General features: G+C 39.9%; 3 protein-coding genes across 5 annotated transcripts in view; 2 read left to right on the forward strand and 1 right to left on the reverse strand.

The window, feature by feature from the left end:
• XPNPEP3 (X-prolyl aminopeptidase 3) overlaps positions 1-25,914 on the reverse strand; it is a 77,230-nt gene extending 51,316 nt beyond the window's left edge. The window contains exons 1-2 of the mRNA XM_080811262.1: positions 25,753-25,914; positions 7,955-8,071 (exon numbers count right to left, since the gene is read on the reverse strand). Coding sequence (XP_080667388.1) covers positions 7,955-8,071; positions 25,753-25,816 — 181 coding nt within the window. The 5' untranslated portion in view covers positions 25,817-25,914. The remainder of the gene's footprint in view (positions 1-7,954; positions 8,072-25,752) is intronic.
• Positions 2,260-27,579, forward strand: part of ST13 (ST13 Hsp70 interacting protein) — a 56,359-nt gene continuing 31,039 nt past the window's right edge. The window contains exon 1 of one of the 3 annotated variants that reach the window (XM_080811265.1): positions 2,260-2,306. In XM_080811265.1, coding sequence (XP_080667391.1) covers positions 2,275-2,306 — 32 coding nt within the window. In that variant the 5' untranslated portion in view covers positions 2,260-2,274. Of the gene's footprint in view, positions 2,307-26,044; positions 26,552-26,610; positions 26,758-27,579 lie in introns of those variants that run through there. The other 2 variants (XM_080811263.1, XM_080811264.1) reach the window with 2 other exon arrangements.
• DNAJB7 (DnaJ heat shock protein family (Hsp40) member B7) lies at positions 17,738-19,948 on the forward strand. The gene has a single exon (XM_080811268.1). It carries the CDS (start codon positions 18,685-18,687, stop codon positions 19,612-19,614), a length of 930 nt encoding a protein of 309 aa, XP_080667394.1. The 5' UTR covers positions 17,738-18,684; the 3' UTR covers positions 19,615-19,948.

A 27,579-nucleotide genomic window follows, 5' to 3' on the forward strand; every position in this document is an offset into this window, starting at 1 on the left:
ATCTTTCTCCCTCTGTAGCAATTCCACTCCCAAGATTTCAGGCTCAGTGCCTGTTTGTTTTTAGACACCTCTCATTCAAAAGGCTTTCCTGATGAGCCCCGGTCATGTTGATTTGTCCCTCTGCATTATTTTTTTAAGTTAATTGTTTCATTTTGTTATATATATATCCTATAGTTGTATATAAATGTAATCACAGCATACCGAACTCTCTCAATAAGTATTTTCCCCCCTTTCCTTTGCTATTTGATTCGTCACCTCCCTTCCCTCCTCCTACCCACATGAACACCTCATCCACACTGGTAATCTAGCATGTATCCTTTCCTATTTTTCTCAATACTCCTATACTGCATTTAGGGGTTTTTGGTCACTCGTGTTTTATAGACATGGGATACTACATTCTTCTGTATCTTGCTTTTCTACCACAGTGACACCTGACAGAAATCCTTCCCACCAAGTCATCTTGCATAGTTTCAATTCATTCTGTTTGATGTTTCCATCTATTTCTTAGGGTGATGTATCATAACTTATTGGTCCATTTCTATACTGGTGGGCATGTATACTATTTTCAGCTTTTCACTGTAATAATAAACATCTTTGTACTTATTTCCTGGTACTTTTATGCCTACATACTGATGTTTTTAGTTCTATGGGATAGTCCCAGGACAGACATTTCTGGGTCAAAGACCTCTGAATTGTTCTTAGTACTCATGTTCAGTACTCGTAACTCAGTTGTTTATGATTTTTGCCTTGGAACAGTCTAGTTGTTTTACCTCTGTATAATTTGTCTCTCCAGCAAACCCTACAGTTTGCATTCCGTTAATAAAATATTAATTTTTATTTATCTACAAGGGGAAAAAATATACACTCTTATTGATGAAGTTGGTAATAAATAAAAGATAAGTAAGCCAACAGAGTCAGTTCTGGAAGAGCTCACACTGCATTTCTCCCCCCTCCCCCAAACTGAGCTGGCTAAGAGCCCTCTAGGGCTTGTGGGCATAATACTGAACTTTGTACCAGAGCCCAGGAAAAGCTTAACTATTTATCTCTCTGCTAATTATTCATGTTAAGTCTCTCCCTGTTACCCAACACTGGACATTTCCCAATGCACCCAAGCAGTAAATACTTTTATAACAGCAGAGGCTGGTTATAATTTGTAGCTCATCCAACCTTTCCTTTTTGTCTTCTCCTTTCTCTCTATTCTCCATGTAATAAAACTAAATTAGAAATCAATTCTTTTTATTTAATTTTGAGAAATAAGGAAATTCACAATTTTAGTGACTTTAATCTATGTGTTCTCTTCTGTTCTCGTTAATAAAAAAGCATATATAGAAATATACTGGAAAGTAACTTCTGAAAAAAGATACAATTATTTGAAAATCAAAACAGGATTGGAAAACTGTCTCTTACTCCCTTCAAGATAGTCCTCTCCTAGGCGCCGTGGTGGCTCAGTCGTTAAGCTTCTGACCCCTGGGTGGAGCCCCACCTAGTGCTCCCAGCTCTGCAGGAGCTTCTCCCTCTTTTTTCCCTCTCCCACTCCCCCTGCTTGTGTTCCCTCTCTGGCTGTCTCTCTGTCAAATAAATAAAATCTTAAAAAAAAAAAAGATATTCCTCTTCTTCCTAAATCCAATTTCATACAACTGACTACATGAGAAACACTTAAAACATTGGCTACATTTTCCTAAGCTTATGAATCATCAACACTATGGAGTGATCATTAACTAAATGCTTCCAAACTTCTAAAATCTCAAAGTAACAAAGAACTCTTTGGTCATGACAAAAAATTTTCTTTGGTCAAGAAAAAAGACATCTTTTCTTATCACTTGAAGGAGGAAATAAAAAAGGTGTGATAAAGTAATGAACCTTAACCCTACAGGTAAACCTGGCAGTTGTTATGGTCTTTGATCATAAAAGTAACCATTTTAATGGTCAGTGTGGCCTGAATTTTTTCCAATAAAACTGTATGTGAATAAGAATGTCTATTTGTAACTTTGTGACATTGTAATGCAGGGAAGAACAAAGTATCTTATGTGGAATCAATTAAGGATAGAGGGGCTATTCTAACAAGCTTCTTTACCAATCAAATGCCTCCATGTCACAATCTGGATTCTGCAAATAGCAAAGTCTCACAATCAACTGAGACTCTACAGCTAAGAGGAAAAGCTCTTCCAGGACATTTGGGATTGGACCTCTCAAGAGAGTAAGAAAAATGTTCTTCATATTTAATCAGCCAAGCAGAAAATCCAAAGAGAAAAGTTTTACAAAGACTAAATATGGATGGAAAGATGCAAGTCTTTGCTACGACCTAGGTATGTATTTTAATTATTTCCTAAAAAATAACTAGATTAGGATTTTAACATGGTGTGACCTTCAACCAGAGTTCTTAAAATGAATTCTTTAATATTAGGTAGTTTATATTGTCTACAAGAAAGCAGTTTATAAACTGATCTATCACTATCTAGCTGGAGAACAGGGGTAAAAAAAAGTTAATGTTTCCTTTATAAAGTAAAACACAGACCCTCTCTGAAAAAATGAAATGACCAAATAAACAATAAAAAAAAGTACTCTGAAAAGATTTTATTTGCATATATTGAGCGAAACAAGCTTGACAGAAAGAGTACATGCTGTATGATTCCAAGAAGAACCTAAACAATCCATGTAGACAGAAACTGGAGCAATGGTTAAGGACGGAGTGGGGACTGACTGGAGCAAGAAGACTTTTTGGGGTGATGAAAATGTTCTCTGTATCTTGACTGAGGTGTGTGAGGTATACTGGCATCTACCTTTGTCAAAACTCACTGAATTCCTCTTTATGATATGTAAATTTGAGATCTATGCAATTCATGATATATAAATTTCACATTTAAAAAAGTATACTACTCTCGGGGTGCCTGGGTGGCTCAGTGGGTTAAAACCTCTGCCTTTAGCTCAGGTCATGATCCCGGGATCCTGGGATTGAGCCACACATCGGGCTCTCTGCTCCGTGGGGAGCCTGCTTCCTCCTCTCTCTGTCTGGCTGCCTCTCTGCCTACTTGTGATCTCTGTCTGTCAAATAGATAAATAAAATCTTTAAAAAAAAAAAAGTATACTACTCTCTAAACTTGAAATAACCTTTTACACTAAGAATTCCCTCAGGTGAATTTCTTATTAAAAACCTTATGACAAAAAAAGACTTTATAGAAGTTCCAGATAGTATTGCCCAGCACAACTGTTTCGTATCTTGTGGTAAAGCGTGGACTCAGTCAGACTTTCGTGAGTTGGAATCCTGGCTCAACAACTTACTGAATGACTTGGGGAGAGCTACCAAACTGCTTTATGTTTTCAGTTTTCTCCTTTGTCAAATGGAGATAATAATAGCAATTACTTCTCAAAGTTGTCAAGAGGATTAAATAAGTTAAAATACTTAGAACAGTAAGCACTATATAAATATTAGATACAATTATTATCACCATAAAGAATTATGCTTAAAGACGTTGTCATTCTGGTAATCAAAAGCCAGGGAAGGGGGAAAAAAAAGCCAGGGAGGACACTGAAAGAGTAAAATTTACATGGACAGTCACTATCCCTATCAAAGTAATTATTTACATAAAAGCCCTGAAAGTCTTTGGCTTTCTCTCACAATAAGAATGAGTCTCAAGCAATTCAGAAGCTTATTATTCAGTTCTTTGTAAGATTCCTGATTCTTGTCTACAGCAGATTCTTGCTGATCTAACTTCAGAGAACTTCTCAGTATGAATGGGAAATATACACAAAGGTTAAAGAGAAATAGAAGTTATTTACTTTTAATGTATCAGCATTTAAAACACAGGAAAATCATTATATCTCAAATTATTTTTTCTCCTAGCATTAAAAAACAGAGAAATACTCCATAATTCTGCACCAGATGGCAGTTTATGGAATTTCTATAAGCTAATTATCATATAATGATAACTGAAATGAGTAATCAACAAACCCCATACATACAGGTTAAATATACAGGTTTATTTGCCTGTCAATTTATACATGAAACCACTTCAGTCTTTATTCTGAATTAAAATCTACTTGAGAAAATGAAGAGGAAAATATGCACAACTAATACAAATATGGGATTATTTTAAAAATTCCACAGATACACAGGAAGTGAGAAAAGAAAATGTATTACTTGGGGGACTTGGGTGGCTCACCATTAAGCATCTGCCTTTGGCTTGGATCATGATCCCAGGGTCCTGGGATTGAGTCCCAGATCAGGCTCCCTGCTCAGCAGGAAGCCTGCTTCTCCCCCTCCCAGTTCCCCTGCTTGTGTTCCCTCTCTTGCTATGTCTGTCAAATAAATTAATAAAATCTTAAAAAAAAAAATAAGCCCTTCCCTTGAGATTCTGATTCAGTAAGTCTACAGGATCATGGCTTTGAAAAAGCTCAACCAGTGGTCCAGGCAGATTCAGACTACCTGGAATTTGTCATTTCTTGGACATAAACTTTAATCTTTCAAATAGTGTAAAAATCTTACAGCGCCAAAAGAAATCTTGATCTTTTAGATATTGAAGTCAAGCATTTTAACGAAACTTAAAAAAAAAATACACCCCTTGCTCAAGGTATAACTACAACCAAACTATGACTGAAAGATGGAGAACTAATTGGTTCTGACTCTTCTAAGGGAAGAAGATTCAGGAATTATTATCTAGCACCCAGTCTAGAATCAACCTTTCCATCATTTTAAATATTATACTTGACAGTAACTGTGCAGCCTCAGCTGTTATATCTGATGATAAGGGATAAAGAGGTAAGTGGTAAAAGTATTCCCTCAAATTGTGGGCCACACAGCTGTATCCTCAATACTTCCCAATGAATCTATTCACTATTGTAGTTGAAAACCAAGTGGTTCTGGGTATGTTGGACAAGTCATTCTGACAAGCCCAACTCTCTGAACAGCCCTTTCTTTCTTCCTTTTTTTTTTTTTTTTAAGATTTTATTTATTTATGTGACAGACAGAGATCACAAGTAGGCAGAGAGGCAGGCAGAGAGAGAGGGGGAGGCAGGCTCCCTGCTGAGCAGAGAGCCCGATGTGGGGCTCGATCCCAGGACCCTGAGATCATGACCTGAGCCGAAGGCAGAGGCTTTAACCCACTGAGCCACCCAGGCTCCCCTGAACAGCCCTTTCTTAAAGAGCTACAAATTATATCACATATTGCAAGATTAATTGTGCCCAAGAATGTAACAATATTAGAAATACAGGTTCTTGGAAATAATGCTTTATTAGGCAGTAATTCTTCTTCTATTCTCTGATAAATTGCAGTGCTTATGTGAGTTGAACACCTTGCTGTTCTCCTGATGACAGCGTTACTCCTGTGGCAATGTCTGGGAACTATGTAACTATCTATCTGCACAGATACTATAAAAAGTAGATTCACAGTTTATAACACAGTTTATAACACCATATAGCTCAGAATGCCACTTACCTTCCTGCATAGAATCACTTTTTCCCTGCTTGGGTGGTAAGTGGCGGGCATATTAGTGATCAGGAGGATGAAATGACATTTTCTGTCCCTACAGACTTAGTCCTCAGCACTGGGACGGCAATGTAAAAAAGAAGAAATTGGAGGTGCCTGGCTGGCTCAGGCAGTAGAGCATGTGACTCTTGATCTTGGGGTTGCAAGTTCAAGCCCCATGTTGGGCCTAGAGATTACTCAAAAATAAATAAGTAAATTCACACATACATAATTTAAGGAATTAAGTTTTAGAAATCACTAGGAGACCTTGGGAAAGTCAGTCTGATTTTTTATTTCCATCTCAAGCACTAGTAGCACACCTAGAACAGAATTCCTTTATCTGAGCCATTTTGCTGAATATTTTCCAGGTTACTTTTGCTTCAGGAAACTTGGGTGGATATGGCCAGGAAAAATCCAAAGGAAACAGCTCCCTAAAATTCAGAAAGAGCTGACCCAGTAATTTCATTTCTAAGAATTTATTTTTAAGAAATAATTGATCAGTATACAAAGTATACACATGTATCTACACACACACAGACACACATACTTCTATATAAAAAATAAGTCCAGAAAGATACATACACCAATACCCTAATAGTGGTTTTCTATGAATGGTGGAATTTTAAGTGATTTTTAAAAAAAAAATATTTTTACCTGTAATCTCTAACACTTCTAATAATATATATGGGCCTTGTATAATAATTAGAGAAAGGATTGAGATATGTTCCAGAAGTTTTAAGTACTTACAAGCACTGGGAAAATAGGCCAAACATGAAACTTTCTGAAGCAAACCAAGTAAGAGATGATATAATTTTATACTCAAAACTAACAGACTGGCTACCTCTGTGAAAGAAATATTAAAAATATGTATTATATGCCTTTTATTTTTTCTCAATAATTTACTCTTTCTCCACACCACAATCATTTTAACACTTCCATGTCTACATAGAGAAAGACAAGCGATTAATATTTTGGACACTTACATAGTTTTTGCCTCCAAAAACTGTATACCTGGTTTAACACTGATGATTCTGTTTTAAAATTCCATCTACCTCTATTCCTTCTTAGTCCAATGTCTAAAACCCTACGTCCAGAAGAGTAAAAATTACGACAGACATCTCTTTTCCTCCCATAGCTGATATGAACATAATACATTTACAAATATATGTGTGTATATTTATTTACAATCATCTTTTATACAGTTATCATGCACATAACATACACAGCAAACAGTTTAGATACAGGGGCCATTATCTTGACCATATGATTACTAGTTTCAAGGCCTAGAAAATGCAGCTCACCATGTAAAAATACCTCACCACGAGAAATCAGTAATTTTCAAAGCTGGTAAAACTCAATGTCAATTCTACTTTTTTTTTTTTTTAAATGAGACTACAGGTAGGTTGATAGGTTAGAGAAATACTTAAATTAATACTAACTGGAATGCGAGTAAGCTTACCTTACAGCTTTGAAAAACTCTGATTTCTTGTGTATTTCAGTGGTGAGCTGCATTTCCTGAGTCTCAGCCGACTTCCCAGCAGAAATTCCAGTCTGAGGAAGAATCAGCAAAAGGAAGCCCTCACTGAGAGACACACTGGTATCATTCACTGAGTACAGATAGCGAAAGAGGAACATTTCTAAAGGCAATTTAGATTATTAGTCTATATACTTACATAGCAAATACAGATTTAACTTCGCATGGCAGAAGAAACAATTAATTTCCCTTGAAAATCTGACTGCTTTTTCTACAAAGCATTTGGTTTTGCCCTACCTACCTCTTTGGGATGGTTTCACTCACCACAGTTCACCTTTTAACTGCCTTTTTATCATTGTTATCACTTCTCAAAGCTGTGAAAATCAAATGTGGAAATGTAGTGTAATCTACTTAGCAGTATTTTTGTTAAATGAAATGACCACTTAGTACTCTCAAGAAAAACATGTTTTCTTTCTTTTTTTTTTTTTTTTAAAGTAGGCTCCATGCCCAACATGGGGCTCGAACTCATAACGCTGAGATCAAAAGTCTAATGCTCCACAGACTGAGCCAGCTGGGTGCCCCAGAAAAATGTTTTCTAAAATGTCTTTAACATAGCAGCTCAGAGGGAATTAATCACTTGATCTAGCAACTATGTCTTAGAAAGTAATGTAACTTTTCTTTTAAAATATCCCGAAATACATACTTTTCATTGGTAATTCTGAATTGTAAGGCTTATTGTATTTATTACTCTAGGTAGTGCCATCAACATAGTACCAGCAGCCACATGTGCCTTTTTAAGTCTAAAATTAATTAAAATAAAGGTAAAATAAAGCATTAAGTTCTTCAGTTACATTAGCAACATTGTAAGTATGCAATAACCACTTGTGGCTGGCAGATACTGTACTGGGCAGCACAGATCTAGAACATTTACATCACTGCAAAAAATTCTATTGGATAGCATAGTTCTAAGGGAAGCATCTAAAGAGAGAGACAGTTATTAACAGTTTAAAGGGCTTACCTGGTCTGAGGAGGTGTGGGTGTGTAAAGGGGCTGGGCTGGCCTAAGTATCGGTTTGGAATTCTCCTCTCTGGGATGGGCTGGAGGGAGTATCTTCGCTGAGAACACGACATGCATCCTGAAGGAAAAATAAAATGAAATGGAACAATAATCTAGAAAGTCCTCACTATATGTATACATTTATCTCTCTCCATCAGTTGGATCTCCTTCAACATTTATATGGCCCTTCCTCTGTGCCAGTCAGGGGCTGGGTTGGGCCCTAGTAATATAGAAATGAGATCATTTTTACCCTTAGCAACTTCAGTCTACTGCAGTATAAGAGAGATACATACACACAGAGTATGAATATGGTATGAACAAAGGGCTATGGGAACAAAAGGCAACAAACAAAAGCAAGGAAGGGGTAGGGGTATTTCACAGAGGTAGTTATGAAGCTGTGTCCTAAAATTCAGAAAAAGAGAATTAACATTTTTACTTAGAATATGCGAAGTATGAGAAAATATACACACGCTCTCTCATTTAACCTCGGAAATGTTAGAGCTAGATTAAATCATGTATGAAAAATGCTTAATCCTGGTATATGACAAACACTATTTTTAGCATTTATTCAATAAGATTTAAGCACGTGATAGAACAAATGGTAGGAAAAAAGTAAGAATGAGGACTGTGGTCTTTAAAGAATATACAGTCTAGTGGAGGTGAGACAGAATGACACTGTAACACTACATGGCGAACACCATGGTGGAGTCATTCACAAGCTTTTCTGAGAGGAAAGAGACTAACACAATGTTGTGGGATGGGTACAAAGACAAAGATGAGCACACAGTGCTCTGGGGAACACAGAGAAGCACAGAAAAGGTGTTGGTGTGGGATGGCAGAAGCAGGGGATGCCTACTCTGAATAAGAATTAGTCAAGGGGTGCCTGGGTGGCTCAGTGGGTTAAGCCTCTGCCTTTGGCTCAGGTCATGATCTCAGGGTCCTGGGATCGAGCCCCACGTCGGGCTCGATCTCAGGGTCCTGGGATCGAGCCCCACGCCGGGCTCTCTGCTCGGCGGGGGGCCTGCTTTCCCCTCTCTCTCTGCCTGCCTCTCTGTCTACTTGTGATCTCCGTCTCTCTGTCAAATAAATAAATAAAAATCTTAAAAAAAAAAAAAAAAGAATCAGTCAAGTGAAGGGCACCTGGGTGGCTCCATTGGTAGAGCATGTGACTTGATCTCTGGGTTGTAAGTTAAGAGCCCCATATTGGGTGTAGAGAATAATTAAAAATAAAACCTTTTTCTAATAATGTTTTTATTAACATATAACGTATTATTAGCCCCAGGGGTACAGGTCTGTGAATTGCCAGGTTTACACACTTCATAGCACATACTTTTCCCAATGTCCATAACCCCCCAACCCTCTCCCTACCCTCCTCCGCCCGGCAACCTTCAGTTTGTTCTGCGAGATTGAGAGTCTCTTATTGTTTGTCTAAAGATAAAATCTTAAAAAAAAATCAGGCAGTTGGAAGAGAAATGGGTCTGGAAGGTGTTATAAATGAGATTATGAAAGAGAAGTCACAGAAGGCCTATGTGTGTGTGTGTGTGTGTGTGTGTGTGTGTGTGTAGGGGGAAAAGAGAGTTTCGGGTCAGTGTTGCTGGAGAAAGATGAAAAGATTATAAAGGTAAGGATCAGACCATTAAAGGCTTTGTATGTATACCAAATTACAGAATTAAGATTTTAACTGCCATCATCATTGCTTTTTTACAAATAAGGAACTGGACTCAAAAGAAGTAATCTGTGCCATGTTACACATTACTGGGGAGGCTGAAATTCAAACTTGGGTTTTTTTTGTTTAGATATTATTTATTTGAGAGAGAAAGAGAGAGCAGGTGGGCCAGCACACCAGCGGGGGGAGGGGCAGAGGGAGAAGCAGACTCCCCACCCAGCAGGGACCCTTATGCGGGGCTTGATGCCAGGACCTGGAGATCATGACCTGGGCGGAAGGCAAACACTTAACTGACTGAGCCACCCAGGCGCCCCCAACCTAGGTTTATTGAACTCCAAAATCTTTGCTCTTATCCCTCCACCCTGTTCTCTGTTGATCTCAACATCACAAACTACTATACAATCTCCTCATGAACATACAATTGCTAAAACAGGAGGATGTGATGTCAATCAAGTTAAAGGTTTTTGTAGGGACTATGTGGTATGAATGAGGAGTACACATTTAGTAAGTTAGGAGTCTTAAATGTTAACTCTGAATTAAATTTACAGAGGCCAAAATCTGTAAAAAAAGAAAGAAAAAAGGGGCACCTGGGTGGCTCAGTGGGTTAAAGCCTCTACCTTCAGCTCAGGTCATGATCTCAGGGTCCTGGGATCAAGCCCTGAGTTGGGCTGTCTGCTCAGCAGAGAGCCTGCTTCCCTTCCTCTGTCTCTGCCTGCCTCTCTGCCTACTTGTGATCTCTGTCTGTCAAATGAATAAATAAAATCTTAAAAAAAAATAAATTTACAGAGGATTATTGAAAAAAATTATAGCTTCTTGGATGATTAAAAACACAAAATGGTAAAGGTGTCTAGGCAGTGTGAAAATATAGTTAAGAATAGTGAAAAATGGGAAAAAGGAAAAACAAGTATTTCCTGGCATCTAGCTTTAGAAAATGTACAGAATACATATTGGGGAATATGCCCAGTCTATATACATTGAAAGCTTAACAAAGATGAGGCAAGTGATTTACAGAAACACAGAGGGCAGAGGAACTTGCTAGAGGACAACATGGGGATGCATCAACCAAGTCCTGATGTGGGAAACACTACAGGACAAACAATTCTGCTTCTTCCACATGAATTTTATGTAAGGTAAGAGATGGAAAGAGGGGGGTGCCTGGGTGGCTCAGTGGGGTAAAGCCTCTGCCTTCGCCTTAGGTCTTGATCCCAGGATCCTGGGATCGAGCCCCGCATCAGGCTCTCTACTCAGCAGGGAACCTGCTTCCTCCTCTCCCCCCCCACCCCCCCCCCCCCGCCTGCCTCTGCCTACTTGTGATCTTTGTCTGTCAAACAAATAAATAAAATCTTTGGGGAAAAAAAAAAAAGATGGAGGGGCATCTGCGTGGCTCAGTGGGTTAAAGCCTCTGCCTTCGGCTCAGGTCATGATCCCAGAGTCCTAGGACCGAACCCCACATTGGGCTCTCTGCTTGGCAGGGAGCCTGCTTCCCCTTCTCTCTCTGCCGGCCTCTCTGCCTACTTGTGATCTCTATCTGTCAAATAAATAAATAAAATCTTTAAAAAAAAAAAAGATGGAAAGAGGAATTTATAGATTAAAAAAACCTTAAAAATTATTATCAGTCAATTATAATATGTGAACCTTATACGGATCCTGATTCAAGCAACAAATTGTAAAACAAGTATCCACTCATACTGTTTACCACATCTATGAAAAAATTGGAAATTTGGATAATAATTGCATATTTGATGGTATTATGGAAGTAATGTTTACCTCTTTAAGGTATGATAATAGTGTTGTGGTTATGTTATTTTTAAAAATTATTTATTTATTTGAGAGAGAGAGGGGGAGAGGGAGTACGTGCACAAGCATGGGGAACAGCAGAGATGGGGAGAAATAGGCTCCCCGATGAGCAGAGAGCCCCATGTGGGGCTCAATCCCAGGACCCTGGGATCATGACCTGAGCCAAAGGCAGATGCTTAATCGAATGAGCCACCCAGGCGCCCCTGTGGTTATGTTAAAAAGGAAGAAACTTACCTTTTAGAGCTATAAACTGAAATATTTACTGATGAAGTGATACCATCTGGGATTTGTCTCAAAATAACATGGAAGTGGGATGGATTGGGCAGAGGATGAAACGGGATTTGGATGAAAGAAGACTGGCCATGAGTTGGTAACTGCTGAAGCTGGGTGACGGGTACATGGGGGTCCATTATATACTACTCTCTCTACTTGTATGTTTGAAATTTTCATAGTAAGAAGTAAAAAAAGAAAAAGATGAGTTAAATATAGACACAAATGAAGAAAATAAGTACATACTCTGAAAGGCAATCTAAGACAAAGAGTTAAAGGTAGCATGGTATAGTAAAGTGCTAATTCTATGGTTTATGTGATCTTGATGTTACATAATTCCTCTGCATTATTTCTTTACCTGTGAAATAATGCAGTTACAGCAGACAGTGGATTTCAACCTTTTAAAACCAAGATTCACAGTAAGAAATATATTTTACATGGAACCTAGTATAGGCAGACATATAAATATGATATATATAAAAATTTCACTAGGGATGCCTGGGTGGCTCAGTTGGCTAAGTGTCTGACTCTTGATTTCAGCTCAGGTCATGATCTCGGGTTCACGGGGTGGAGCCCGGCGTCGATCTCTATGCTCAGTGTGGAGTCTGCTTATTCCCCTCTCTCTGCTTCTCCCCCCACTTACTCCAATAAGTACATAAAATCTTTAAGAAAAAATTCACTAAATACTATTCCTTCTGTATTTGCCTGCCCTACTCCATTAAAAAGTTTCTCAGTACGCTACAATGATTTTATTACTGCAATTTCTGGAATGGTTTTGCCCCTGAAAGGTATGTTCACATCTTAATCCCCAGAACCTGTTAATTTACTTGGAGATGGTGTCTTTGCAGATGTAATTAAGGATCTTGAAATGAGGAGATCATCCTTTATCACCTGGGTAGGCCCTCAATTCAGTGACAAGCGCTCTTGTAAGAGAAATGCAGAGAGAGATCAGACGGAAGAGAAAACAGAAGAGGAGGAAGTCATGGGACCATGGAGGCAGAGACTGAAGTGATGTGGCCACATGCCAAAGAACACCTACAGCCACCAGAAGCTGAAGAGGTAAAGAACAGATGCTTTCCTAGAGCCTTTGGAAGGCATACAGCCCTGCTGACACTTGATTTCAGACCTCTGGCCTCCAGAGCTGTGAGAGAATTCTGTTATTTTAAGCCACCACGTTTGTGGTTATTTGTTATGGCAGCCTCAGGAAACTAATACCGTGACCTACTAAGATTACAACTTGCCATTGGAAACCACTGCACTGAAATGCTCTATCTCCACACTGAGGGAAGCTCTAGTTCAGGAGGAGGAGGGATGTGAGGGTGCTCAGTCTTTTTTTTTTTTTTTTAAGATTTTATTTATTTATTCAAGAGAAAGAGAATGAAAGAGAGAGAGAGAGCATGAGAAGGGGAAGGTCAGAGGGAGAAGCAGACCCCCTGCTGACCAGGGAGCCTGAAGCAGGACACTACCCCAGGACTCCAGTATCACAACTGGATCCGAAGGCAGTTGCCCCACCAACTAAGCCACCTGAGCACACCTGCTCAGTAGTTTTTAAGAGCATAAAGGGATCCTGAGACCTACCCCTGCCTCAACTAAACATCAGGTTCCCTACAGTGTTACTTGCAAACACCTATAGAAATGACCTTCCTGGGGCGCCTGGGTGGCTCAGTGGGTTAAAGCCTCTGCCTTCAGCTCAGGTCATGATCTCAGGGTCCTGGGATCGAGCCCTGCATCGGGCTCTCTGCTCAGTGGGGAGCCTGCTTCCCTCTCACTCTCTGCCTGCCTCTTTGCCGACTTGTGATCTCTGCCTGTCAAATAAATAAACTCTTAAAAAAAAAGACCTTCCTCAACACATAGTAGCTTTTGGCCTACTTTTATTTTTAGTTATTTGATCCCTGACGTTTGTGTTTCTTGAAAGGAGAGAAGGCAGAAGGAGGAAATGATAATGGGTTGGGTTGTCCATATACAACACTGTGTTGGTGAACTGACTATGAAGGAGTATTTTGAAGAAAAGGAATACAATGAGGAATTTAGTATAACTACCAGGCTTTCTTCACCTGTAAGCAAACCTTTTTAAAAGAATTTATTTATTAGAGAGAGAGCGCGCGCGTGAGTGCGCACACATGCACACACGCACAAGCACACGGAGGGGCAAAGGGAGAGGGAGAAACAGACTTCCCCACTGAGCAGGAAGCCCAACAACGTTGGTCTTGATCTCAGGCCCCTGGGATCTGGACCTGAGCGGAAGGCAGACACTTAACCGACTGAGCCACCCAGGCGCCCCAGCCAACTTTTGTCCTAATCAAAGCTCACAGAATATAGGATACAGCTCCATTTTTCCTTATTACAACAGACAGTAGAGGCCCAGTGTATTTAAAACCTCCAAATCCCAGCATCACTGATAATAATGATCATGATGACAGCCAACATTCACTGTTTATTATATTGCAGAAGGTATTCTAAGGACCCTACATGTATTAACTATCCTTTATAGCTGTGTGAAATAACTACAACTCTAAATTTTAAACTAATTTTTGTTTTTTTTTTTTTTTAAGATTTTTTTTTATTTATTTGACAGAGAGAGATCACAGTAGACAGAGAGGCAGGCAGAGAGAGAGAGAGGGAAGCAGGCTCCCCGCTGAGCAGAGAGCCCGATGTGGGACTCGATCCCAGGACCCTGAGATCATGACCCGAGCCGAAGGCAGTGGCTCAACCCACTGAGCCACCCAGGCGCCCTAAATTTTAAACTAATTTTTGAACGGGTAACATGTTCATATGGATCGAAGCTCAAAAGATATAGAAATGATTTACAGGGAAAAGCTTCCCTCCCACATTTGTCCCCAAGTTACCCTGCACTCTTTCCTTGAGACAGCCACTATTATCACTTTTTTGTTGAAACCACATCTGTGTATTAGTATCCCCTTCTTCATACAAATAGTAGCATGTATGTTTGAGGTAGATGCTATTACGATACTGATCATTTAAAGATGAGGAAAAAGAGATACACATGAAGGTTAAGAAACTTGCCCAAGATGAAAAATTACTGAGAAAGAACTAGAATTTGAACAATCTATTTGTAGAGCCCATAAGCACTGGACTACATTGTCTATAGTACTGTTTTGGCAACAAAACGCTCGAATGTAAAAAGTTAACGAATTCTCTTTTTTTACCTTAAGAGGACATACCAGAATACCCAATCCTTCTATTTTGGACCACTTCCTAGCACAGCAAGCTTAAGTCTAACAGATGCAAATAAACAACACTTTTACCTACATTTAAGTAAACAGGGTTTTTGTTTTTTTTAAAGATTGTATTTATTTGCCAGAGAGAGAGAGAGAGAGAGAGAGAACACACAAGCAGGCAGAGAGGCAGGCAGAGGCAGAGAGAGAAGCAGGCTCCCTGCCGAGCAAGGAGCCTGATGTGGGACTCGATCCCAGGGCCCTGGGATCATGACCTGAGCTGAAGGCAGCGGCTTAACCTACTGAGCCACCCAGGTGTCCCTAAACAGGGTTTTTTGCCCAAATGTTAATTACGTAATTAGTTGGTAGCAAAACTGGTATGTTGAGTCCTATTTCTAAAATCCAATTCCATTCAAAGTAGGGCCATTTCCTTAGTATAGACCCTCTTTGGTTCACCTGGACTATGTCCCCTAATTGATCTGCCTTTCTTGGATGCTCTTTCTTTAATTCATCCTCTATAACTATACTATTTCCACAGTGATCCCTGTAGTCCTTTGCTTCAGGATCTGTCTTTAACTGTCCAGCTTCTCAGACGAGCACTACAAACCTAGAATTTTCTTTCAGAATGCACTTCACACCCTAGCTTAGCACCCTTCATGATCTGGCCCCTGTCCATTCCTGCAGCCAGTAATCCTCAAAAAACATTACAGCAGCCACACTTGAAGACCACAGCTAACTAGTCTGTACTGTAACAGTATTTACCTTTGAAAACACAGTTCTCTTGTCTAAAATAGCTTCTACCTGCTTCTAGGAGCTCAAACATCACTTCCTTGAGGAAGCCTTCTAATTCCCCAACCTTGGTGATGCTGATGCAACTGCCCCTCCTCAATGCTCCCATGCTTAATTCTGTTAATTAACTAATTAATTAATTCCTATGATGCTGCACATAATTCCTAATTAGTTTGCCAGTCTATTATAAACTTTTGGAAGGAAAGGATTATTTGTTATTTGACTTTATTTCCCAGTGATTAGACTGGGATATATTTTGAAGGTCAAAAGTCAACCAGTCTGGGACGCCTGGGTGGCTCAGTTGGTTAAGCAGCTGCCTTTGGCTCAGGTCATGATCCCAGGGTCTTGGGATCGAGTCCCACATCGGGCTCCTTGCTCAGCGGGGAGCCTGCTTCTCCCTCTGCCTCTGCCTGCCTCTCTGTCTGCCTGTGCTCACTCTCTCTGACAAACGAATAAATAAAATCTAAAAAAAAAAAAAAAAGTCAACCAGTCTGCCTTTTGATTAGATGCAGAATAAAAAAGAAATTAAGATGTTTCTCAGGTTTTTTGGCTTGAACAACAGGATGGATGATTGCACCATTAAATGAAATGACAAAGACTGAGATACTTATTGGATATTCCAAAAAAGTACAAATAGGCAATCTGAAGTCCATGGGGTAAAATAACAGGCTAGATGTATAAATTAAGATTTCATGAGCACATTAGTAGTATCTAAAACCTTGGGACTGGATATTACCTACCAAGACTGTGTAGATCAAATGTAGTGACTATTTTAGTATAAGAAGGGAAAGCACAGGAGAAAGGAGGAAAAACTAGAGCACTGGGGTATTTAGGAAGTCAAGTGTCTTAACAAAGGGAAGGGCTCCTCCGCGTCAAGTGCTGCGAAATACAAGGAGGCCAAAAGGATGACTACTGGATTTGGCAACACAGAAGTCACTGAAGACCCGGACAAGAAGTTTTAGCAGAATGTGAAAGACAGAAGCCAAAATGGGTAAAGGTGGTCAAAAAATATAAACTTATAATAAGTTGTGGGGCTGTCATGTACCACATAGTGACCATAGTTAACGATTCTTCACTGCATATTTGAAAATTGCTAAAAACAAAAACCTTAAAAGTTCTTTTCACAAGAAAAACAGGGTGCCTGGCTGGCTCAATCAGTAGAGCACGAGACTCTTGATCTCGGGGTTGTGAGTTCAAGCCCCACACTGGGCACCGAGTTTACTTGGAAAAAAAAAAAGGTTCTTATCATAAGAATAAAATTGTAACTATGTGAACTAATGGATGATAACTAAACTTCTTTTGGTAATCATTTCACAATGTATACATTTATCAAATCACTATATTGTACTCCTTAAACATATATGTCAATTATAACTCAGTTAAGACTGGGAGGAAAAAAGTAGAAGCCAGACTGGAGTGTGCCAACAAAATAGGATAGACGAAAGCAGAATCATCAACCAGAGACAATAGTTTTGAGTTTTATTGTAAAAAGATTAGAGAAAATGGCATAGCAGCTAGAAGGGATGAGACATCAAGGGAGGAGGAATAATGAGAAGTAAATCCTTGTGTTACAGCCTCACACTCTATTGAAATTAGTTTTTCAGTGTTTCTTCCAATTACATAAATTCCTTGAGAGCAGAATTTTCTATTTTCTAACTCCTATCTGTATCACACGTTCTTAGCACATCAGATAGATTCAAATTCAAATATCAGATTCTTCACTAATAAGCTACGTAGCCTTAGACAAATTTATCTTTAAGAGCCTCAGGCTTCTTATGGGCACAAAGTATTTATTTTGCTGGAATGCTATTAACAATAACATGAGAAACTGTGTGTAAGTCACTTGGTATAGTATTTGACCTAAAGATGGTGCTCAAATAATGTTCAGTATTACCATTATTGTTATTATTTTCAACAGCAGGCAAATATAATCATATGTATGCCATTCATACATACATACATGTAGACTGGTATACTGTAGGAAGTTGAAAACCAGTCTGATGTAGCTCTTTTCCCCACTCCCGCTATCATTTTTTTTTTTCTGAGGGGGACCACATATCACATTATCTCACATTATTTTATTTTTCTTTTTTATTATTTATATTACATCATAATGTAAACCGTAAAAATCAGAATTTCTTACTTCTATTAACATCAGTGGTTAAAACCGTGTCTCAAAGTAGGCATGCAATAATTATATACTGAATATATAAGTGTACACTTTTCAAAATCTCTAACTTCATGTTTTGAAGTAGTAACCTTGGAGGTGGATAGACACCGTCGCCTCAAGTCATTCAATACTGGCTTGCAGAAAGCTTGTCTATAATGCTACTTCAGGAAGCCCTCCCTGAAACAGCCCAAGTCTGGGCTAGGTGTCTCTCAGGACTGCTTAGTTAGCATCCAGTGCTTCTCCCTACAGTCCTTATCATACTGTAATCAAGTTTATTTCCTACTGAACTGCCTCTTGTTTGAAATAAACAAAAATGTCATCTATTTGAATACTTTTCTACCTCATTCACAATTTCATTTTTCAAAACCAAAACAAAGAACTGGGAAATAAGTTATTAAGGCTCAGTAGCCTAAAGGTCCTATTATGCAAGGGGCACGCTGTGGTCATCAACAATAGGTCCCTCTAGTTTATGAGGCATTGTCTGAGACTTCCAGGAGACTATAGGAGAAATAGTCCAGAGGGTCAGGATGGTCTGATATGACTATGGACTAGCTCTACTTGGAAGTTCTCATCCCACCCCCAACCCCAGAATGACACCATAATGCAAACCTCTCTGACATAAGCTTGTAACTCTGCTTGCCACATAATCGGTATCCTAATGTCTCCTAGCAGCATCCATGGTAGTAACATTGACTTCAATGTAAAAATGTGCCTATTTGCAGTCACTACTTCTAACACCACTGCCAGGAGAGCTTGAGCTGAGAGGAAACTACGGTTCTCATTACTCAGACCCAGAACACCCCTTCCCTACAATCTGCTAAAATATGGTGGATTACTACGAAGTTCTAGGAGTGCAGAGATATGCTTCACCTGAGGACATTAAAAAGGCTTATCGTAAAGTGGCACTCAAATGGCACCCTGATAAAAATCCAGAAAATAAAGAAGAAGCTGAGAGAAAATTCAAAGAAGTAGCTGAGGCATATGAGGTATTATCAAATAATGAAAAAAGGGACATTTATGATAAATATGGCCAAGAAGGATTAAATGGTAGAGGCAGAAGTCACTTTGACGATTCTTTTGACTATGGCTTCACATTCCGTAAGGCAGATGATGTCTTTAGAGAAATTTTCGGTGAAAGGGACCCATTTTCATTTCATTTCTTTGAAGACTCACTTGAGGACCTTTTAAATAGTCCAAGAAGCTCCTGTGGAAGCAAAGGTACAAGATCCTTTTTTGCTACCTCGAGTCAATATCCGGTTTTTGAGAGATTTTCTTCATATGATACAGGATATACACCATACGGTTCACTGGACCACAAGGGCCTTAATTCATTCTCCTCCCTGGCATTTGATGAGAGTGGGATAAGCAACTACATATCTGTTACAGCTTCAGATAAGATTGGTAATACAAATACAAACACACAGAGAATTATTGAGAACGATCAAGAAATAGAAGAAGTTGATGATGATGGCAAGTTGAAGTCCTTCCTTATAAATGGTGTGGAAGATGAAGAGGGCTTTGCAGAAGAATGCAGTTGGAGAAGAAAGTCATTTAACAATTATTCACCAAAGTCCTATAGCCCCAAACATGTAACTCAATATACTTTTGCGGATAATGATGAGCAAGATGTATCTTGGGTCACCAGCAACTGGAATCCCTCTACGTTCTCAGCAGGATTCAAAGAAGGTGGTAAGAGGAAAAAAAAAAAGCATAAAGCCATGCAGAAGAAGAAGTCAACTAAAAAGAATCGTTAAATTGACTCTACAGACACATTATGTTCATACAACAATTGAACACGACTGTGTGTGTTTTGGTTAATCAGTTTTGTACATAACATTTATTTAATACTGTATTCAGATTACGTTTTTAACATGTTTAGCAGCATTGTGGACATTTGATCAAAGGCTGTTTGGATTAGGTATGGTAGAAAAAGATGAGTTTGTGGTGACAGTGATAAAAAGAATTTGGAAAACAGGCAAATACCATTTTACTTTTCTTTGAGCTAAACATTTACAAATCACAGAGTTTTTTTCAGCAGAGTTTACAGGCCCATTCTTTTTATCTATTTAAAACTACTATGCAAACTTCTGAAATATATATAGCACTTGGAGCTAAAAATTCATTAAGATACACAGGTTCAGACCACCATAAAGTTATTCATGAAATGAATTTTCTCCAATAGAGACAGAGCATTTGACACATAACTTAAATACATTATAAATAAAAATTAAAGTATAAAATATTTTAAGTTAAAAATAGCCAGAATTATATTTGCACCCCCATGTTTACAGAACTTATTCACAATAGCCAAGAGGTGGAAGCAACCCAAATACCAATTAATGGATGAAAAAACATACATATGGTGAAATACTATTTAACCTTAAAAAGGAAATCCTGTTACATGCTACATGGGTTACATGTCACATGGATAAAATTTGAAATATTATGGTAAGTGAAATAAGCCAGTCATAAAGACAAATCCTTATGATTCTACTTACATGAGGTAAGAAATTCATAAAAACAAAGTAGAATCATGGTTATCAGGACAGGGGAGGGAGAAGTGTTGTTAATGGGCCTAGTTTCAGATTTCAAGATGACAAAGTTCTAGAAATCAGTATCACAATGTATATTTAAAAATGATTAACATGGTAAATTTTATGTTATGTGTATTTTTCCACAGTTAAAAAAAATACTACACTTATCCTGGATTTCTCAAAGCAATGAGGCTATTTCACGTATGCTGGGCCCACAGTGAATCACTCCAGACAGGAAGCTTTCTGTTTTCTTTTTTACCTATATACTATGTACACGGGCTCTACAGAGACATTATTCTAAAACACCAACTTTAGCCACTATACTTTCAGGTTATGATGGAAGAAAAATTAGTTACTGATGTATCAGACTCTGAGCAAGTGGTCTTAGCTAAATGTCTGCAGACATTTGCTTATTTTAAATGAACTTAGTTTAATTTCAATACAATTACTTCTTAGCTTCCTCTAATTATTTTATTTTCAAATTATATTGCTATTGCTTTCAAAATATGTGATTTTTATTCATTCTTTCATTCATTCAATGGTGTTTTTTGAGTACCTACTATTTGTCAGTACTTGGGATACAGTAATGAACGAAACACCAAAAATCTTAGCTGTCACAGAGCTTACAAACTGGGCAAAGACAATAAACAAATATTAAGTAATATATGATGTTAGTCACAGGTGCTAAAGAAAACAAAATAAAAAGTTACAGAAGTTCTGGAATACAAGGGTTGAAACTGTAGTTAAGATAAGCACAGAAAAATGATGGTTAACATCTGAGTAAAGATGTAAAGAAAGTAAAGGAGTTAACCATGGGCATATGAGATGAAAGAGAATTCCAAAAGGAACAGCAAATGAAATGTCTCTAAGGCTAGATGTGTAAGGTGTGTTTGACGCTCCCAGAGATCACTGTGAACAATTAAGAGAACAAGCAGATGAAGTCAGAAAGGTAACAGGAGGTCAGATTATGCAGGGATTGCTAGATCACAGTTTGGACTCTGTTATTATGGGTTTGACAGAAGCCACCGGAGGCTCTATACTGAAGACTGACATAATCTGATACATTTAAACAGGTCCACTCTGGCTGTTGTGGTTTTTGTTGTTGTTGTTTTTTAATGATTTATTTATTTTAGCAGGGGGAGGGGCAGACGGGGTGGGAGACTCTCAAGCTGACTCCCACTGAGTGTGGAGTCAGACACAGGGCTCATGAGCTGAGCCAAGGTCAAGAATCGGACACAACCCACTGAGCCACCCAGGCACCCCTGGCTGTTGTCATTAAGAAAAGACTCAAAGCAAGCAGATGTAGAAGCAGGGAAATCAGGCTACTGCAAAAATCCAGACAAGACACTGTAATAGCTTGGTGCAGGATGGTGGAGGCAGGGGTGGTGGTGATCAAATTCTGGATATAGTCTAAAGCTAGGGCCAAGCAGAATTTACTAACAGGCTGAATATTGGGCATGACAGGAGTCAAAGTTTTTGGCTTTAGTAACTGAGAGAAAAGAGATTTGCCATTACCTGAGATAGGACTGCAGGTGTTAAGTTTTGGGTATGCTACGTTTGACATTCCTGAATTTATTAACCGAAAACAATTTCTTGGATTGACTTGCATCCTGCATATTCCTTGCCACTGAATTTTTTTTTAGCGATCTACTGATCATATTTTATTAATCTTTCATCTCTTAGAAATGTAATGACTGCAAATTTTAATGTGACTAAAAGATGTAAGCAAATAATCTGGCAAAACTAAAACCCAATCACCTTTAGCAAAATACAGTTCAGTGGCATAGAGCAATATAACAAATCTAGAAACCACAAAAGATTATAACATCTACTCTTTAAATGACTGCTAAGTAAAATGTGAGCTTTCGCTTAATTTTGTTGGATTTCTAGCTGGTAGGTGGAGAGGAAATTCTATAGGAGGGACTGGGAACGATTTGCATTAAATTATTTTGAGGCGAGCACCTAGGTGGCTCAGTCGGTTAAGCATCTGCCTTGACTAAGGTCATAATCTCAGGGTCCTGGGACCAAGCCCCATGTAGGGCTCCCTGCTCAGTGGGGAGTCTCTTCTTCCTCCTCCCTCTGCCCCTCCCCCTGCTCAAGTTCTCTCTCTCTCACACATAAGTGAAAATCTTTTTTTTTTTTTTTTTTTTTTTTTTTTAAGATTTTATTTATTTATTTGACAGAGATCACAAGTAGGCAGAGAGGCAGGCAGAGAGAGAGGAGAAAGCAGGCTCTCCACGGAGCAGAGAGCCTGACGCGGGGCTCGATCCCAGGACCCCGGGATCATGACCTGAGCCGAAGGCAGAGGCTTTAACCAACTGAGCCACCCAGGCGCCCCTCATAAGTGAAAATCTTAAAAAGGAAAAGTGAACAAAACTTATTTTTAGAAAATAAAGTCATAAAAGCTTGAAGTATTATAAATGCTACTTTTATAAAATGTGTTACTTAGTAAAGTTTATCAGATATGCATCTGGGACTATTGCGAGCTGCAAAAAATACCAATTTTCCAACAACAAAACCAAAAACCTGTGTCTGAAAATTTAAAAATGCAACAAATGACATGCCCTCTAGTCCATTTTCCACTCTTAACAGATAACTAAAAATTCAGATTTAATCTTATGCAATAGATTACAATCATCCAATGGTTTCCCACTACCTAGAGGAATGGGAATATACAAGACCTTTCATGAGCCAGCCACCAGCTTTTCTTCCTAACTTGGTTTTTTAATCACTTCTTCCTACACCTTATGCTTGAGCCCAAAATTTTCCAAAGGGTGTTCCAAGGGTTACCAGATTAAGACTCACTACAAAAAAAAGGGCCCCATGGTCAAATACTGTTTGCAAATTACTGCCAAATACCTTTCTTTCTTGGGAGACATAGAATTAGCCTAGTATGGGCATGATGAAATGCAGCACTCCCCAAACTTATCTGACCACAGAACCATTTTGGTGTAACACCTACTACCTACCTAAGAACATATTTCAAAAAGGCTCCCCTAGGCTTACTAATGATTGAGAAGCTTTATTCTGTGCCTTTGCATATGCTCCCTCTGGCAGGATGGCTCAGTTACTCTACAGTATGGTTGATAAAAGCCTTTTTCAAGTCTCAAGGTCTCCTAATGTTTAAGGGCACGTGCACATTTCCTCTTGGCCCCTCCCTGCTGCCAGGAAACATCTATCACTTTTTCTTTCTCCCCACCACTGCCACTAAATTTAGTATATTACAATTACTTGCTTTTTTTGCCACTCATGATGGTAGAAACTATGCTCCATCCTCACATGTGGTGTTTAATGTTTACTGAATGAGTTAACTGCAAACAGGCTTTTAAAAAAGTACTTATTCTTTAGTCAGTTTTCACTTTAGGATTGCATGACTTTCACAGATGAGAAAGTTTCCTATTGTACTCAATATTCTGCACTACAGAGTTTTTCTAAAGAACAGCAGCCAAGAGCACCACAGGCATGCAAAGCTCTATTTATGAGCATCTCAAGACAGTAGAATTTTCAAATTCTGAAACTTAGTAAAATCCCCAAATGACATTTTTAAAGAATCATCACTGCCTTTCTTGAGCCCCCATGCCACTTGAGTCAAGACTTTGTTAGACTCTATTGCTATATTGTCATTTATCTATTGCTTGCCTATATAGCACCCTGACAAGACAGCAACTCCAGGGAAGTGGAGAGTCATCCAAAATGACTATTAAAAAGTTACTTAATGAAGAGAACATTCTTTTTGGCTCAATAAAAAGTTCCAAAACCAAAGTTAAGACCTAGTGGCGGTATTACAGAAAAAGAACTAGACAGCAATTATACAACTAAAACTGCTGACTTGCAACTTGAATATATTTTTCAAAGATCTTGGCATGTATAATCCAGTATCTAGTGTTAAACTTTCATGGGGCACCTGGGTGGCTCATGTGGGATTGAGCCCCACATCTGGCTCCCTGCTCAGCGGGGAGCCTACTTCTCCCTGGGATTGAGCCCCACATCTGGCTCCCTTCTCAGCGGGGAGCCTACTTCTCCCTCTCCCACTGCTGCTCCCCCTGCTTGTGCGCGCTTTCTCAAATAAATAAAATCTTTTTTTTTTTTTTAGATTTTATTTATTTATTTACTTATTTAACAGACAGAGATCACAAGTAGGCAGAGAGACAGGCAGAGAGAAAGGGGGAAGCAGGCTCCCCGCCGAGCAGAGAGCCCGATGCGGGCTTCAATCCCAGGACCCTGAGATCATGACCTAAACAGAAGGCAGAGGATTAACCCACTGAGCCACCCAGGCGCCCACAAATAAATAAAATCTTAAAAAAAAAAAAACAACGAACCTTTCATTAATAAGGTTTTACACAAAGTCTCCATTAAAAAAAAAGTCACAAGCAAAAGATGGTACCAGCTCTAAACCACAGGTTGTGGCTTATGTGATTAACACTAGCTACGTATCTATTTACCTAATCCTATGGAGGACAGCTTTCTGCCACTTAACTATTAGAACCAAAGAGCAAATTCTGTGCACTGGACAGTGATTATTTTTTATTTTTTACAGGAAAAAAAAATCTTGTAATTACCATCCCACTTTCATTAAAGTAGATCAATGTGAGAAATACACGCCAAGACATAGATTTGATGTCAAATACCATATGCTCTGGTTTACACATTGGTCACCTATTGGCCAAAAACCTGAAATATGATCCAATGGCCGATCCGCCCGCAAAGTAGTTGACTTCTCTTTCACTGATCGAGGTTTATGTTCACCAGAATAATTGTTCGCGAGAGTACACCCTAAAAGAATGGCCCCCGTTATTCCTGGACTCCTTCATCTTGCCTTTACGAACGGGGCTTCAGACATTAAAAAGCCCGGGAGTATTTCCAAGCACTACCTCTTCCGAGAGGAAATGCTCAAGGGATTTGTGTTACTAAACATATTTCTTGTACATGCTGGAGCCAGCTCTCAAGTCAACTCTTTGAAAACACGAAAACAGCATTTCAAGGTAGCCTAACAAAAACAAAAGCTACTTGACGTGAGACACTTTGTTATCTACGCAAGTGAAAACTGACACAACTTCTAGGAGTCCAAGTAACTTTGAAGACAGCCCCTCTGGGGGATGGCACACTTTTCTCTCTGCAGTCATTCCGGCTTCCCAGAATACCTCAACGGTAGGGAGAACACAGGGCCCACCCTTTTCCAGAAGCAGCAGGTAAAGAAGAAATCCAAGGAGCGTACAAAGGGTTTGGGAGTGGAGGCCCCAGAAGGGGAAGGGTCCGCCGAAACAGGGATCGCCTGAGACCAACTTGAATCCCTCTGGGGCGCATCAAGTTTCTCAGAGAGCAAGCCCCGGAGGGGACACCGTGGGAGATGAGTCTAACCTGAGAGACAGCGGGCGCTTGCTACGGCGGGAACCAGCTTAGTTGCTGAGAGTAACCAAAGCATGACGTCCTCGCGCACGCGGCAGGAACGAAAAGAGGAAAACAGCCGGACAAGCGGCCGTCCACAGAATTGCGTCGCCGGGAAACCAAGCCAAGCGCCCCTCCCCTTCCGGCCAGCGGCACTCGCCGGGCTTTCCTCCCACGCGGCGCTGAATGATGACGTCACGCCCAGGGCTGTGACGGACACCCCTGCCGGAGGGCCTGTTTGGTGTCCTGTCGTCGCGCTCCACTTAACACGCAAGGACGTCCGATTCTAATATGATTCCCTGTAGGGGCTGATAGTTCCCGTGTCCTTGAAAGCACCAAGTGAGGGGATTGATTCAGAGAACTCGTTCAGATTTAGAATATAAGAAAGCATGCGTAAGGAGGCAGGCAACACCGTGAACAGTCACACTTCTAGAAAGTTCTAGGAAGTGCGCAGGGGCAGAGGCGGAGGGAGTAGGAATGGACGGGCGAAGGACCCGGGGTCACGAGACCGTTGGGTAGGCGGAGCCGGCGCCGGGGAGGTTCTAGTCTGTTCTGCCTCGCGGCAGCCGCCCCCTTCTACACGATCACGCTGAGCTAGTACCCGCGCCTGGAATCGGGTCGTAACCTCAGCCGCGCCTGCCGCCTGCCACTGCCTCTGGACCATGGACCCCCGCAAAGTGAGCGAGCTTCGGGCATTCGTGAAAATGTGTAAGCAGGATCCGAGCGTTCTGCACACCGAGGAAATGCGTTTCCTGCGGGAGTGGGTGGAGAGGTGAGACCTGGGCCGAGGACCGTTGGGGGTGGGAAGAGGGACGGTCGGAGGGGGGAGCTGGGCGGGAGCCGCCGTGGGGCGGACGGGCTGGGAGCTCCGCCGGGAGGGCCCGCCGAGTCGCCGCCTGTTTGTGGTTCTCCCTAGCCGGGAACCGGAGGCGACTTCGGGGGCTAATGGAGGATCGGAAAGCTTAGATAGTGACAGAGGTGGGGAAGGAGGAGGCACAGCTGGGTTCCCTCACCCTGAGGTCGTCAGGGGTGTGTCTTGGGCGAAAAAGAAATGCAGAGGATTGCATGGGCTTGGGTTCTGTAGACGTGGTGGGGGTGGGGAGCTGCAAGATTTCGTTTTCGCGTGGAGTTGTTTTTCTTGAAATCTCGTGTCCTGCTTAGGTCGCAATGACAGCGCTTTTACGCATTACGTTTTTAAATAGTGTTTTAATAATAATTTGCTATACGAGTTGTAATAAAATGGTAATTATTAGATTAACTTTGGATTTAGAGCTGTCCTTACTGCGTAGAATTATTTTGGGAATCATTTATCGGTACCTCGGTAGTAGCGGTGCTATTACACTAAATAAACACTTGAAGAAAAATGATTTTTCAAGGACCAGCATGTTACCATGATCTGTTCTTGTTGTCCTTAAATCTAGAGTATTTCGCTACGTGCACGGAATTAATTGCATAGGCATTGTGCCAGGTGCTAGGAAACCGTATAAGTGCGGTTTATTTAGTGAGACGGGAATAAATACAGACATTTGTTTTGATATTTACTGTATGATAGAGACTAATATTTTTCATATTCGGAGAGAATTTAAGAGAGAAAGGGAAATCTTCCCCGAGACGGTTTTTTTTAAAAACATCAGTACTAGTAAGGAATTTAAATGACACACAAATCGCACCTCGTGGTGATAACGACAATGCAAAGCAATGTGACTCTTCAGAGGTACTACCGGAAACAGCGATCTTTTTTAGTGATATTTTTATAGGGGAAGGTGGACCCCTGATGACCAGATAATTTCAAGAATATGT

This window comes from Martes martes (genome assembly GCF_963455335.1).
Source record: "Martes martes genome assembly, chromosome: 8".
Taxonomy (NCBI): Eukaryota; Metazoa; Chordata; class Mammalia; order Carnivora; family Mustelidae; genus Martes; species Martes martes.